This window comes from Tursiops truncatus, chromosome 15 (assembly GCF_011762595.2).
Source record: "Tursiops truncatus isolate mTurTru1 chromosome 15, mTurTru1.mat.Y, whole genome shotgun sequence".
Classification (NCBI taxonomy): Eukaryota; Metazoa; Chordata; class Mammalia; order Artiodactyla; family Delphinidae; genus Tursiops; species Tursiops truncatus.
The window spans coordinates 21,119,344-21,134,416 of NC_047048.1; the positions used below are offsets into that span (position 1 = coordinate 21,119,344).

The window sequence follows — 15,073 nt, forward strand, 5'->3', positions numbered from 1 at the left end:
TTCCCGTCCAGGTTGATGCTTCTCTGGAATCATGTCATGCCCCTGCTTAGAACCCTTCCCTGCCACCTCTCCAGGCCACAGCTCAAGCTCCTGAACATGGTAACGAGCGCTTCAAACTCTGGGTCCCGCCCACCTCTCCAGCGTCCTCTGCGCTGGCACACTTCACTCCTGGAGAATGGAGGTCCATGTCTGCAGCCCCAGAAGGCAGCACTTCCTTCTGCTGGAACACTGTTCCTCTCTCTCCACCTAGCTAACCCGCCCTGCAAAATTCAGCATCACCTCCCCCCCACCACAAACACACACACACACACACACACACACACACACACACACACACACACACAGAGGACATGCTCTTCTGGCTTACACCTTACGTCTACCATTAATATAGAGTCTGCATTATAAAAATTATCTATTTTTCCAATGTTGCTGCTTGCAACCCACAGGCCAGATTGAATCTCTAGGCCTATTGCACTGTGTTTTAAAATATGGATTCAAAGTGGTTGCCAACATTTAATTATCAGGAGATTTCACATGAAAATGAGATTTCTGAATTCTGATAAAAAAGGAAGATCCAGCAATACTTGGCCCACATTGTCACACTGCATCAATGTGCCAGAGATGAGAAGCAGCTTCCCCAGATTTAGACAGGGCTCTCCAGTTCACTTCAGTCCCTACCCTGGCTACCGCACTCCCTTATGTTACTTTTCAAGCCCCTGAGGGCACTGTGTTATACCCCTTCACCAGTGCATCCCAGGTGCACCAGCCTGGAGCCTACATCCTAGTGCCTAGGCTGGAGCCTACCACAATGTAAGTGGCCACTAGGAATTTTTGGAGTAGGTAAGCTACAGACTGCATTCCAAACAAGACCAGGAGAAAGTGCTCAGCAACATGCCAGCATCAAGAACCAAGCTGCCTACCCCGTGCAGAGCCCCCAGAGGAGAAGCTCAATGGCATTAAGGACTCTGACTGACTTATTTCCCCTAAACAGCTATCACACCTGTTCTGTGCTGGGAACTGTCCCGGGTGCTGAAGCGGTTCAAGGTCCGCTCTCTTTATTAAAATGAACCAATGATGTTGCATCATGGGAGTTTGTCTAGCCTCCTGTGTGTGCCTTATCCAGTTTTTATGGACAGAATGTGTTTCCAAGTTACACAGCGGGCAAGAACACCAGCGTCACTCCACATCAGAGCAGACTGTCCCCACCAAACCCTCTCCTAATCTTGTACATGGACAGGAAGGAAGGACCTCTCACTGGACACCCTGCTTCCCTAACCTCAGTTGATCCAATTCAACCCTCTCAATTTTTTCCATAGCTGTTTGTCACCTGTCCTACTGTGGCTTCATTAACACTTTTCTTAAAATCAATTAAAATATTTTACTTAATTTTATTTTAAAAGGAAATGTTATACAGGAAATGTTATCCCTCATCTGCAATTCTGAAGTCCAAAAAAGTCAGAAAACAAAGTTTTTTCCAACGTTTAAGACAAACTTATTTGCCAGCAAAGTCTGATCTAAATTGATGTGAGACCATTTATAGTCTCTACTTATTCCAATTAGTGTGATCTGTCACCGATTTCTTCACAGAAATATTAATGCATTGGCTTACAAGGTGCTTCCCCAGACACTGCTGAAGGTATTAAGTTACAATACTGTAGATTCATAGAGTGATCTTCCTAAAATCTGGAAAATTCCAAATTCTGAAACATATATATGCCCCCAAGGGTTTTGGATAAGGGAATATGCACCTGTCACACCATCATAAATAGAAAATCAGTACCAGTGGCTACGAAGAGCAGGAAACCGTAAAAATAGATACAATTAAAAGATAAATTTAAATTGAAGAAAAAAATACTTAAAAAAACAAAAACACCTAAAATTATCTTGTGATCCATCCGCTGTTGGCACACAGCTCTCCTCTGGCCCTATTAGCAGAAGGCTGGTTGCAGGTCCCTAGACTCCAAGGCCCACCATCTGCCTCCCTGTGTGATTTGAAATAGGGTCAAGCTCCCATTCTCCTTGAGGAACTGAGTACCTACTTTGAATATCTCATCAGGAAGGCATCTGATTGCTGATGGCTGGAAATATGGCATCAAATCCTTGTCAAGCATTCGGAGCTCTTCCTTACTTAATCCAGCTGGGGAGAAAAAGGAATCATGAGGGTTTAGTTCAAGCCATCAGAACTCCATTTGTTTTATTAATGGTGCTGCATAATGTACAGATCTGCGTGTTCTAGGCAAACATCTTTCCTTACAAAAGTCCCTGAGAATCACACTGGGGAATCAGGTTCCTTAATCAACTCAGGAAAAAAAATGTGGGTCACGTTAACCCTGATTCGTCTCCTACAAGGAGATGTACGCCCAGAAGGAGCTTCACTTTACACAAATTTCAAATTGTGTATAAATCTATTTTGGAGCCAATTAAATAACATTCTAAACCACTTTAGCTAACAAAAATTACCAAGAGAGCTTGTTTAAAAAGCAGACTTGCAGACCCCACCCTCTGCAACTTGAAGTCATGAAATCTGGGTTCTACCATAACTCTATAGATAGTCACTACACGTGGTCAAGGATTCTTTTTTTTTTTCAACACTATATTATTTAACCTTTATTTTTTAACATCTTTATTAGAGTATAATTGCTTTACAATGTTGTGTTAGTTTCTGCTGTATAACTAAGTGAATCAGTTATACATATACATATAACCCCATATCTCCTCCCTCTTGCGTCTCCCTCCCACCCTCCCTATCCCACCCCTCTAGGTGGTCACAAAGCACCAAGCTGATCTCCCTGTGCTATGCGGCTGCTTCCCACTAGCTATCTATTTTACATTTGGTAGTGTATATATGTCCATGCCACTCTCTCACTTCGTCCCAGCTTACCCTTCCCCCCACCCTGTGTCCTCAAGTCCATTCTCTACGTCTGCATCTTTATTTCTGTCCTGATTCTTTCATTATTTTGTTTGTTTCTGTCCCCAGATTTAAGGTTGGAAAGGGAGAGAAAGGCATACCCAAGGTGTCTCTTACCTGCAATGGTCCCAAGCTCCTGCAGGACAGAGCTGGACCACTCGGTGGGCCCCCCAAACACAACTTCTGCCTTCCTCTTAAACTCTGCCAAGACGCGGGTGCTGCAGACCAGGGTCCCAATTCTGGCCACCACCACCCTGGTTGTGAGGGAGGATGTAGTGTGAGCCTGGGAGACTCTCCGGCCAAAAAAAGATATGCAGAAGGTTTCAGCACCAAAAAATGATCCAGCTAATCTCACTCCCTATTTTAGCCCAGAAAAGTTGCAAAGCATGAGGAAGCACAGAACATCTTGCTGAATGAATGAACGAACCAACCAATCAATCATTTGCTATTTTGCACACTAGTGTTTTGGTTACCTGAATTCTGAGATCTTTATAAGTGAGATTTCGGTGATGTTCATGGCACACAGGGTTGCACCAAGTCCTACTAAGTGGAAGCTCTTCAGATCCTGGACACTATAGCCTGAATCCTCCAGGAACCCTTGCAGAATGGATTTAGCCTATAAAAATGTGGGAGGATAGGAAATGAACTATCCAGGGATGATCAAGACCCCAAGGTCTGAGGGGATAACGGAGCCAGCCTCCTGACTGATCGCCCGCCCTACTCCTCCGAACACACTCCCCACTCCAAATCATCCCAGCCGCTCATCCAGGTTAGCCTCCTGAAGGTCCTGCTTCTACGGAGTACGTCCCCTGATCTATGGAGGCATCTTTAGGCCGTGAAGCTCTTGTATCCTTCACCAGTATTAAAGACACCTATACCTTGTGTCTGTGTCTGCTGGCTTATTCCCTTCATCACTCATGACCTTCACATAGTTTGGTCATTTAAGTTCTTCTGCATCAGGATCCAGACTTTTCCAGCAACAGTTGTCACAACTTTCTGACCTTGTAATTTTCTGCCTTTGCACCTTTACTCAAGTCAGCGCCTCCATCTGAAATGCCCCTCCTGCATTCCCAACTGTTAAAATCCGACCATCCTTTTATTTGGGAGTTCAAGTCAAATGTTACCTTCGTGAAATCTACCCTGAAATAGGTTTGCCTCTCACTCTTCAATTCCAGGGAGTAGTACGTTAAATCCTTTGGCATTAAAAAACCACACAGGAATCTCTTCAATGAGCTTTGCTTTAGGAGCTGATGTGTAGTGTAGGGTCCCTGTAATTTTAGTATAGTGACCATTGATTATTCATGACCTGCCCTGGAGAGCCAGACCTCCTACTCTCTCACTTCATGTGGTTCAATTGGAGCTAACTGCATTCTGAGTTCCAGAGGTGATGCTATGGCCTAGTCCTGGCCAGTCAGTTTGTCTCTTAGCCTGGCTGCAGTGACTGGTTCTACATTAGGCATGTGATCCAGTCAAAACCAACCAGGACTTTGGTTGGAGCAATTAGAAGAGAAGAGCTTTCTTTATTGTGGACTGGACCTTGGAAGGACAAACACCTGAATCTGCTAGAACTCAACACATGGAAAGAAACTGCCTCTGGGGACTTCCCTGGTGGTGCAGTGGTTAAGAATCTGCCTGCTAATGCAGGGGACGTGGGTTCAATCCCTGGTCTGGGAAGATCCCACATGCCATGGAGCAACTAAGCCTATGCGCCACAACTACTGAGCCCGCGTGCCACAACTACTGAAGCCCGTACGCCTAGAGCCCATGTTCCGCAAGAAGAGAAGCCACCACAATGAGAAGCCCGTGCACCGCAACGAAGAGCAGCCCCCACTCACTGCAACTAGAGAAAGCCCACGCACAGCAACTAAGACCCAATGCAGCCAAAAATAAAATAAATAAATAAATTTATTTAAAAAAAAAAAGAAAAGAAAGAAAGAAATTGCCTCTGAACAAAGCCCACGTAAAAGAAAGCAGGGTCAAAAATTGGTGTGATGGGCTTCCCTGGTGGCGCAGTGGTTGAGAGTCCGCCTGCCGATGCAGGGTGCCCCGGTCCGGGAAGATCCCACATGCCGCAGAGCGGCTGGGCCCATGAGCCATGGCCACTGAGCCTGCACGTCCGGAGCCTGTGCTCCACAACGGGAGAGGCCACAGCAGTGAGAGGCCCGCGTACCGCAGGAAAAAAAAAAAAAAAATTGGTGTGAGATGGCTTCCTGACAGTAGTGTTGAAGCCCCTGGATCCAGCCATACCTTAATTCCACCCTTGACCTTCTCAGTTATGGGAGTCAATTCCATTCTTGTTCAAGCCACTTTGAGTTGGGTTTTCTGTCACTTGTAACTGGATTAACCCTGATTTATTTGATCCAGATATGTTGGATCTGAGGAAGGACCCAAGTCAATCTCTTGAGCTGTATAATTGTCTGGTTCCTCAGGGCTCATGGAGGCAGATGCAGAAGATTACAAAAGGGCCAGAGCACACAAGGCAAAGATAGGGAGGAGACCTCCAAGGACGAACATCTCCTGAATGCAAGTGAGGGTCACAGGGATACAGTGAATCTTCCCATCTCCCTTTAATCTCCCATCCCATCACACACTATAGATCACTCCAGCGTTAAGAAAAAGTATTGGCAAAGATTGCGAAACGCTGAAATGGGATTCCACTTTTCACGTGGCTGTTGTCTCTCTATCCCTCAGGTCTGTTTAAATGCTACCTGCTCAGAGAAGACTTCCTGGATTCCCCCATCCCAAGTAGCTTCCCTCCCCACTATTTCCATGAGCACCTTGTCCATTTTCTGCTTATCACTTATCAAAATTTATTAAATGTTTCACCTTGATCACTCAACTTTTCATCTGTATCACCCAGTAGCATCTCCAAAGACAAAGACCATAGCCAGCTAGTTCACTCCTGCATCCCTAGTACCTGATACAATGCCTGGCCCATATTAGGGTACTTTGGGAATAATGAGTACTTTTTGAATGAATGAATGAACATCTGAGTGAGTGAGCTATAGATGTTGTAGGCAATATATACTCCTTCGAAATGGCATCAGATTATTGCCGTCATGTGATGGACTGGCTTCAGAGAGATTTCCCATGTCTCTGCAAATTGGACTGGTCAGTGTCTTCATGAAGTTTCCCCTCAATGATTACAAAGCTCACAGGTACTGTAAGTGAATTTCAGTAACATAACGTTTAGATTTAAATGTCTTTGAATGGCAATGTGCATCCAAAGTAATAATAGCTAATATTTATTGAATGCTTACTGTATGCCAACACTGCTTTGACCATTTACACATACTATCTCATCTAATCCTCACAACAACCCTAGGAAGTAAATATTAATATTATCTCTATTTCACAGATGAGGAAACTGAGGCACAGAGAGGTTAAGTAACTATGCCAAGGTTACACAGCTAGTAGATAATGGTTCTAGGATTACAACCTGGGCAGTCTGACTTCAGAGCCAGTGAAGATGTTTGGGGATGAAGGAAAGATGGAGATTCAAGTTAGCTTTTATTAAGTCTTCATAATCAGGTTTCATTCATTGACTCACAGCAATCTGTGCCCCCCCAACCATCAGGCATGCCCATTTTAAAATGAAAGTGCAAAAATACAATTCAAATAAAATTACTTTGAAGATGTGATATTAACTTGTCCTTGCGACTGGAACCTGGAAAATGCAAGCTCGGCCTGCACGGTGATAAGCTACAATATATTTCCTTGAGTGACTGGAGCACTGTATCTGTAATGATTCCAAGACAATTAATACCAGCACTTTTAGGCAATATTAACCACTGAAAAGTGAATAGCTGTAAGATTTCAATCTCTCTGTTCATCCCTCTGGTCTCTATAATAGTTTTTTTTTTCCCTTTATATTGGTTTTTAAGCTGAACTATCTGTTAATGTAGTTCCGCCAGGTCTGACTATTAATCTAGAAACACGCATTGAAGCGTTTGATCGGGAGCTGAAGTTGAGGAACTGACTGCAAATGATATTTGCAAATGTTGATTTCCATATCCTCTTCAAACATATTGATAAATCTCACTGCCATCCATGGGAACTGAAAACTGGTAAAAAGGGAAAGAGATACTCTGGTTTCTAAGTTGGATATATTCTTCTGTTTTCTCCCAGACCTGCGAACAGAATGACTTTAACATTGGAAATGTGATGTGGTACTTCTCAAACCAGTCAAAACCAGTTTTAGTGTCACGGAACCCCAGGACTGTAGAATGTCAGAGTAGAAGGAACTGCAGACTTGGGGGTCCAACCCCCCCACCTTGCAAATGAGGAAGGTGTTAAACTACCAGAGAGGGAGTGTGACAATGACAATATGCTGATGAAGACAACTAATTTTTGTTGACTACTATGTCGCAGGCATTGTTCATCATATTTAACATGTATTAACTCACTTAATCCTTATGGCCAGGACCTCCATGTTACCTAACTCCAGGGAAGCACAATTCACACCATGTTCTCTTTGAATGGTATCACCCAGAGTCATGTGACATGGCAATCCTGATTACAAAAAGCTCATGAGAGTAGGGGCGATGCCTTGGTTTTGCTTGCCCAGCGTCCATTCTCCCTTTGATAACACCATGCTTTTCCTTTGGTGAACCACCTGTGCTCATTTCCTCTTGCTGCTGTAACAAATTACCACAAACTTAGTGGCCTGAAACAACACGGATATATTCTTTTACAGTTCTGGGGGGTCTCAAGTCCTAAAATGGGTCGGCAAGATGTGTTCGTTCTGGAGGCTCTGGAGAGAATTCATTTCCCTGCCTGTTTTAGCTTCTAGAGTCTGCCTGAATTCCTTGACTCAGAGTCCCATCTTCCATCTTCAAAACCAGCAGCACTGCACCTTCAAATCTCTCAGTGTGTCCCTTGTCCCTCTGCTTCCACTGTCACATTGCCTTCTGTATCTGTGGTCCTTTCTAAGGACCCTTGTGATTATGTTGGGCCCACCAGGATCACCTCCCATCTCAAGGTCCTTAACCTAATCACACCTGCAAAGCCCCTTTTGCCACATAAGGTAACATAGTCACAGGCTCCAGGGATGAGGATGTAGACATCTTTGGGGATCGTTACGACACACGCGTTCCCCGTCCTCGATACATATGGTCCTGGTGAGATGGATTCCACTCCCTGGTGTATGCCAGGCCAACCCACATATTCTAATCCTGACCAGATAGTTTAGGGCCGGGCAACTGCATGATTGGAGTCAATGCTGGGACTGTTTCAAAAATTAATGAGAAAGGGGCACTTTTTTCTGGGGTTGCTAATTACATGATATGTAAGCCTAGCGCTGAAGACAACAGCTGAGGGAGGGCTGCCTGAGAATGAAGTTAACACAGAGCAACTAAGACTCTCCTTTCTAGCAATACAGTGGATTAACTGCCCTCCCAACTGAAACAATTAAATTCTGGACAGAACTTCTTCTTTAGCCTGTGAAGAATTAACTGACACAGGAATCACCCTCTCACCATGACATGTGAACAAAGTATATGAAACATCTGTATTTAGACACTGGACAGCAGGGAGCACAGGCCTATAATCCTGGGAGAAGGAAGACAAATCAGGTGAGCGCCACAATTGCCCTTGCTCTCTGCCCAGAGGCAGCTTCCAGGCTATGGAGCAGGAAAGGGAACCCAAAGAAGCCCAGCGGTCAGGCTGAGTTGAGGATACAGAGATCCAAGTTCAGAGAGGCCAGGGATCCTATAATTTGTTGGGCAAAGTACTGGAGAGGAAGAAACTGCACGGAGAAAGAGAGAGAGCTCCAGAAATCTGCAGAGAGGTCTTCTCAAGTCTGGCTGAGTGCTGGTCACATGCAAGGAATGAAACTCCACATAAATATCAAAAAAGGCATCAGAAGGCCGTAGGCTGAACAATTCTCAGAGCTCACATGGAGCTGGAAAGAGTTCACATTCCCACCAGCCAGAGAGAAGAGGTCCTGAAATACACGGAGCGTTGGATAGAGTCCTCAGAAGAATCATGTCTCAGTGATGGGGATAAATTAACCACAGAATAAAGCTCAGTCTAGACTCACCCTTATAATGCTCAAAGGGAAGCCTCAAAATGATCATACTGATCTAAAAGTAATTTAAGTGTATGCAGAACAAAGCCCAATACTCTTTAAAGGAGTACCGCTAAATTGGGTGGGTGCGCAAAGACGTAAAATGTACAATGCCCATCAGCCCGCCAAGATTACTAGACTTGCAAATGAGAAAATATGACCCATAACTATGGGGAAAATTAGCTAACAGAAAGAGTCTCAGAAATGACAATTATGATGGAATTAGCAGGAAAGGTTTTTAAAGCTACTATTATAAATACTATTAAGTATGTTCTAGGACGTAAAGGAAAATATACACAAAATTAAGACAGAAGTAGAATATTTGAAAGGTCCAGCAACATCTACTTACCTGTCCTGGGGTCCACTCTGTCTGCTGGCTGAGGGAAGCCACAGTGTCGATGGAGCTGAGATCCAACTGCTCAAGCTCGCTCTCAGTAAGAGCCAGAACGATGCGCCCCAGGGAGACGAGATGGTACTCTCTCCAGTACGAAGGCGTGTCCCAAACCTCCAGGTGAGAAAAAAAGCCAGATTAGACTAGTATTTTTTTAACAGACAAAAGACATGAACAGGAAATTCACAAAAGAAGAAATAAACATATGGGAAAAGTTCAGTCTCAGGCATAATTAAAGAAATGTATGTTAACAAAAATCGAAGAACAGTAAATTGGCTGACCATTGGACAAGGAGTAAAGAGAATTGGAAAGATATGGGGTACAGGATACCCCCATTTGCTGGTGTTGAGAATGTACATCGGTACATGCTTTTTAGAGGGGAATCTGGCTACATGCATCAAAAGCTTTTAAAATATTTAAACTCTTTGACTCAGAAATTCCATCTCTGGGAATCTAGCCTAAGTGAATAATAAGACAAGTGGCCAAAGAAATATGTATAAATATGCACCTTGAGGCCTTAAAAAAAATAAACAATCTAAAAGTCTACCAATTGGTTAAATAAATAAATAAAAACCAGCCATAAAGTATTATAGAGCTATTTAAAATACTGATATAGATTTATATTTCTGATATATAAAAATACGCACTATACACTGTTGGTGTGGACAGCAAGCTATTGAATAGTAGGTGACTGTGATGCTATATTTTGTAGCATATATACGTATGTATGAAATATATAAATATATTTCACACACATACACAGAAGTCTGGGAAGCTTCAGATGAACATACCAAAATATTAACAAGCGCTTACCTCTGGGTAAAAGATTATGACTGATTTTCTTCTTTATTATTTTCTGACTTTTCTACAATAAACTTGGATTACTCATATAAAAAAAGAGAGTTGTCATTTTAAGGAATTTAATGTCTTAACCCCACGAGGGTAACTATACAGTCCACAACCATCCTAATAGCTGAAACAAGCGATCTTTATAAAGATGGCAAATTACTTCTAGTCATCTTTTTATTCCTTTCTGCTCTGTTTTCAGGTGAATTTGCAACAGGTTCTGAGAAAACCTCCTGCAAGCAGCAGTGGGGTTCTCCAAGTGGAGAAAGAAAAGGCACAGTTCCTGGAAACCACCTCAGTCAGAGGCACCACGGAATTTGATTTACTGAGCCTACCTTAGATGCCAAGACACATCTCATTCCCGGCCAGAGCCCTAGGAGGGAGGAGCTAGAAATCTCTCCGGTGCAGAGATCACAACTATGGCTCTGAACTGATGCAGAGAGATTTCAACAAGATGACCCAAGTGAAAGTGAAAGACAGGGGTCTGTGCACAGCAGGGCTGGGACCCTGTGTTGGGTTTCCCTCTGTGAGTGCTTCCTCCCTGAGATGGGCTTCACCTGTACTGCCTTCTCCTTCAGGGTCCTCAGCTGAGCTGGGCTGAAGCTCCTGACGGCCCCCAGCAGCTCCACGCTCCTGAGGAATGCATCCTCCCCCAGGCAGAGCAGGCCCTCGGGGGCCCAGCAGGCGTTGGCTTCAGCCAGCTTAATGATGTCATTGGAGGAGGGAGCCGAGACTCCATGGCAACCTGAGGAATGAGCGACATGGGGAAGGAACAGAGGAAAGAGAATTTCAGGAAACGTGAGTCTGTTTCTTTACTGAAATGAGTAATGTTGTTCTCCAATCGGATTTATCCATGAGAAATAGTGTAGGGTAGAAACTGAGCTCAGGGACTCAGGGACCAGTTTGAATCCCCCTTGTGCCATTTCTTCCGAACGAAATCATGGAAATGCCAACTTTTCGCAAAGCCACAAGCACACACACAGTAGGAGCTTTGCGTCATTATGACTGGACTGCTAATTGCCTTGAGGGCAACAGGAGGTGGTGGTGAACAGTTCTGGCTTTAGATTCAAATCCAAAGCTATTAACCCCTCTGTGCCTCAGATTCCTAGTCTATAAAATGAGTATAAAATTACCTCATAGAATTTTTGCGAGGACTAAATGTGTTATTATTTATAAAGCACTTAGAACAGTGCCAGGTATACAGTAAGTACTCAATACATGTTAGCCATTTTTATTATGCTACCTCCCATAGCCACCCCATGCATTTGAGTTTGCAACCCAGAGTTAAGGCTTCCAGAATTATAAGGAAGGGGCGCTCCTATCTAAGTGTGGAAAGGGAAGATGATTTGCCCTCCATAAAAATCTTGGTGGAGGCGATGGCCTTCCCATCCCAGGACAGAGGAGAAATGGGTCTCTTACATTTTCCTTGGCAACAGGAGAAACCCATCCATATGAGTCCTGAGTTAGCTGAACCATGCCTAGTCAAACCACTTTCTCAGCAACACACAAATGAGATATTGTCTTTGCTAGCCCAGATGTGCCCAACCTGAGAGAAAACCTTTGCCTTAAGAGCAATCCTGGGTTTCTTATCTTAGGAGCTGACGACCCCTGATGCTGACAGACTCACCAGAGCCACCTGGGGCTGGGCATTTCCCAAGCCTTGTGGCCATGCCCCTTTCACTGCATCTTAAATGGAAATTCACTGGACTCTAATCAAGAGGCAGAACTGGACCAGGTCAAAGGTACATGTCTGGTCCTCAAACATCTTTATCACAACCCACTTGGAGGAGACAAAAGACCCATCTCTCCTGGACTCCCTTTGCCCCACTTTCCAATGAAAGCAGGATTCAGTGAAAGTACAGAATTAGAGAACAGAATGGTTTAAAAGTACAGCAGAGACTTGGTCTTATCACTTCCTGGGGCTTAGAATAGGGCCTGACACATAGTAGGTATTCAGGAAATATTCACTGAATGAATCAACACACACAAAAATTAACTAAAATGAAAGCAAGTAGTAATTCTGCTAATCCATTAATGACTATAAGCACAGCAGTAATTAATACCCAGAACCAACTAAAGAAAACTCCAATTAAGCACTGGAGCTAAGCGCATCCTCCCCCAAGGGCGGAAAGTCTTACTTTCACGTATCCACAGGCAGAGAGTAGGAGCACGGCGATATGACAACCGGACTGTTAGGCAGCGAGGACCGTACGGGCTAGTGGCGAACATCTCCTGCTTTGGGTTCAATTCCAAGAGCTGCCGTTGACTAACTCTGAGACTTTGGCCAAATCTCTTAATCCCTCTAAACCTCATTCTGCTTTTGGGAGAAAGCAAACTGCCCACCCCATAGACAGAGGTGAGGACGAGACAATGCACGGAGAGGCGACGACCCAAGGTGAACGTCAGACCGATCACGACACTTCTGTGCTCGATGCCGCCATGAAACCCCACCTTCGGGTCTCCTTTACAAGGAGATAAGACCCCACTCCAGCCACACTGCCCCTCATTCCTCCTTCCTCCCCCACTCCTGTCACACTCCTTCTGCCCAGAAGACTCCAACTCCAGGTCCCCACTGGGCCCACTCCCACACTGCCTTGGGCCTTTCCTCAAACGTCACCTTAGTGAGCCCTTCCTTAACTGTGTTCTCCTTTCAAATTACAGCCCCACATCCCACGCTCCCTGACTCCTGTCCTTTGCTTTATTTTCCTTCTTGATACTCATCACACGACATACTACGTACTTCACTTACGTCTGTAATTTATTGTCTGGCTACCCCCAACCCCATCTGAAAGTAAGCTCTATGAGGGCAGGGGGTTTTGTTTTGTTCACACATTCAGTGCTCAAAAATTATTTGTGGCAGGAAAGAAAGTAAGCACAGATTACTTTTATTATTACAATTATTCTCGGGTCTGGTTAACTTTGTCCCCTCCTACGTGGCACAAAGTCTGCACTCAGTAGGTGCACAATAATACTTGTAATCATATCTAATACTTACTGAGCATTTCCTACGTGCCAGGCACTGTTGTGTACATGTTTATAGGTTTAAAACCCACTAACCTTCACGATAATCTAATGAGGTAGGGATTTTCGTTATCCCCATTTTACCGAGGATAAAACCCAAGGCACAGAGAGGTTAAAGAGCTTACCCAAAGTCACACAGCCCATAAGTGGCAGCCCTGGGATCCAAATCCAGTCAGCCTGGCCCCAGCATGGCAATTCATAGCCACACAGCCATTTTGGTCCTTAAATCAATTGTTTTGAAATGTTTGTTGCACGTGTTCACCCATTAAACCTACTGGCCTGCATAAGGAATGCAAGATGTGATTCCAAATCACTTTACAAAGATGTAATTCTGGACTTCCCTGGTGGCTCAGTGGTTAAGAATCCGCCTGCCAATGTAGGGGACATGAGTTCGGTCCCTGGCCCAGGAAGATCCCACATGCCCAAGAGCAACTAAGCTCATATGCCACAACTACTGAGCCTGTGCTCTAGAGCCCGTGCTCTGCAGCAAGAGAAGCCACGACAATGAGAAGCCCGCACACCACAAGAAGAGTAGCCCCTGATTGCCTCAACTAGAGAGAGCCCATGCGCGGCAATGAAGACCCAACACAGCCAAAAAAAAAAAAAAAAAAAAGAATAAATAAATTTATTTTTTTAAAAAAAGATGTAATTCTATGCCCTGTGGATTTTTGCTATTCTACTGCTTTGCAAACATTGCATCCAGTCCCCTGGACAAGGAGTCCTCTTGAAGCCAGGGACTTAACCAAAACACTGCTGCCATGACAATGGCCTCAGATACCCCCAGAAACACTCACCAGGGCTGCGGTCAGAGCTGGGGCTCTCCTCACTGCTGTTCCGAACAGATTCAAAGACAGCCTGGAGGAATTCTTTGGGGGGCAAAGTCCCAGCCATCTTGGAAGCTGTTTGCTGAAGGATGTCAGGAAACTGTGCAGGGCAGCGAAGATGAAAGAGGAGGAATGAATAATAATTAAAGCACATGAAACACAGACTTAAATCAGAGTGTAAACTGGAACACTGCTTCACTGCCTCCATTGCTTTTTTTTCTTTATACAGGCATACGTCGTTTCATTGCACTTCGCTTTACTGCACTTGCAGATACTGCATTTTTTATATATTGAAGGTTTGTGGCGACTCTGTGATAAGCAAATCTATTGGCACCATTTTGCCAACAACATTTGCTCATTTCATGTCTCTGTGTCACATTTTGGTAATTCTCACAATATTTCAAACTTTTTCATTATTACTATATTTGTTATGGTGATCTGTGATCTGTGATCCTGGATCCTTGACATTACAATTGTAATTGGGGCACCACAAACTGTGCCCATATAAGATAGTGAACTTGATCAATAAATGTAGTGTGTGTTCTGACTGCTCTACCAATAGGCTGTTCCCATCTCTCTCCCTCTCCTCATGGCTCACTGTTCCAAGACACAACTATATTAAAATTAGGTCAGTTAATAACCCTACAATGGCCTTTAAGTGTTCAAGTGAAAGGAATAGTCACAAGGCTCCCATTTTAAATTAAAATTAAAATGATGAGGCTTTGTGAGGAAAGCTTGTCAAAAGCTGAGACAGGCTGAAAGCTAGGCCTCTTGCACCAAACAGTTAGCCAAACTGTGCATGCAAATGAAAAGTTCTTGAAGGAAATTAAAAGTGCTACTCCAGTGAACACACAAATGATAAGAAAGCGAACAGCCTTATTGATGATATGGAGAAAGTTTTAGTGGTCTGGATAGAAGATCAAACCAATCACAACCTTCCCTTAAGCCAAAGCCTAATCCAGAGCAAAACCCAACTCTCTGCAATTCTATGAAGGCTAAGAGAGACAAGAAAGCTG

The 15,073-nt window shown here is 44.1% G+C and overlaps 1 protein-coding gene across 1 annotated transcript in view; it reads right to left on the minus strand.

Moving 5' to 3' along the window:
- OTOA (otoancorin) overlaps window positions 1-15,073 on the minus strand; it is a 70,992-nt gene that overhangs the window by 4,486 nt on the left and 51,433 nt on the right. Inside the window, exons 23-28 of the mRNA XM_073792214.1 lie at window positions 14,028-14,157; window positions 10,770-10,957; window positions 9,325-9,480; window positions 3,382-3,524; window positions 3,026-3,162; window positions 2,040-2,137 (exon numbers count right to left, since the gene is read on the minus strand). Coding sequence (XP_073648315.1) covers window positions 2,040-2,137; window positions 3,026-3,162; window positions 3,382-3,524; window positions 9,325-9,480; window positions 10,770-10,957; window positions 14,028-14,157 — 852 coding nt within the window. The remainder of the gene's footprint in view (window positions 1-2,039; window positions 2,138-3,025; window positions 3,163-3,381; window positions 3,525-9,324; window positions 9,481-10,769; window positions 10,958-14,027; window positions 14,158-15,073) is intronic.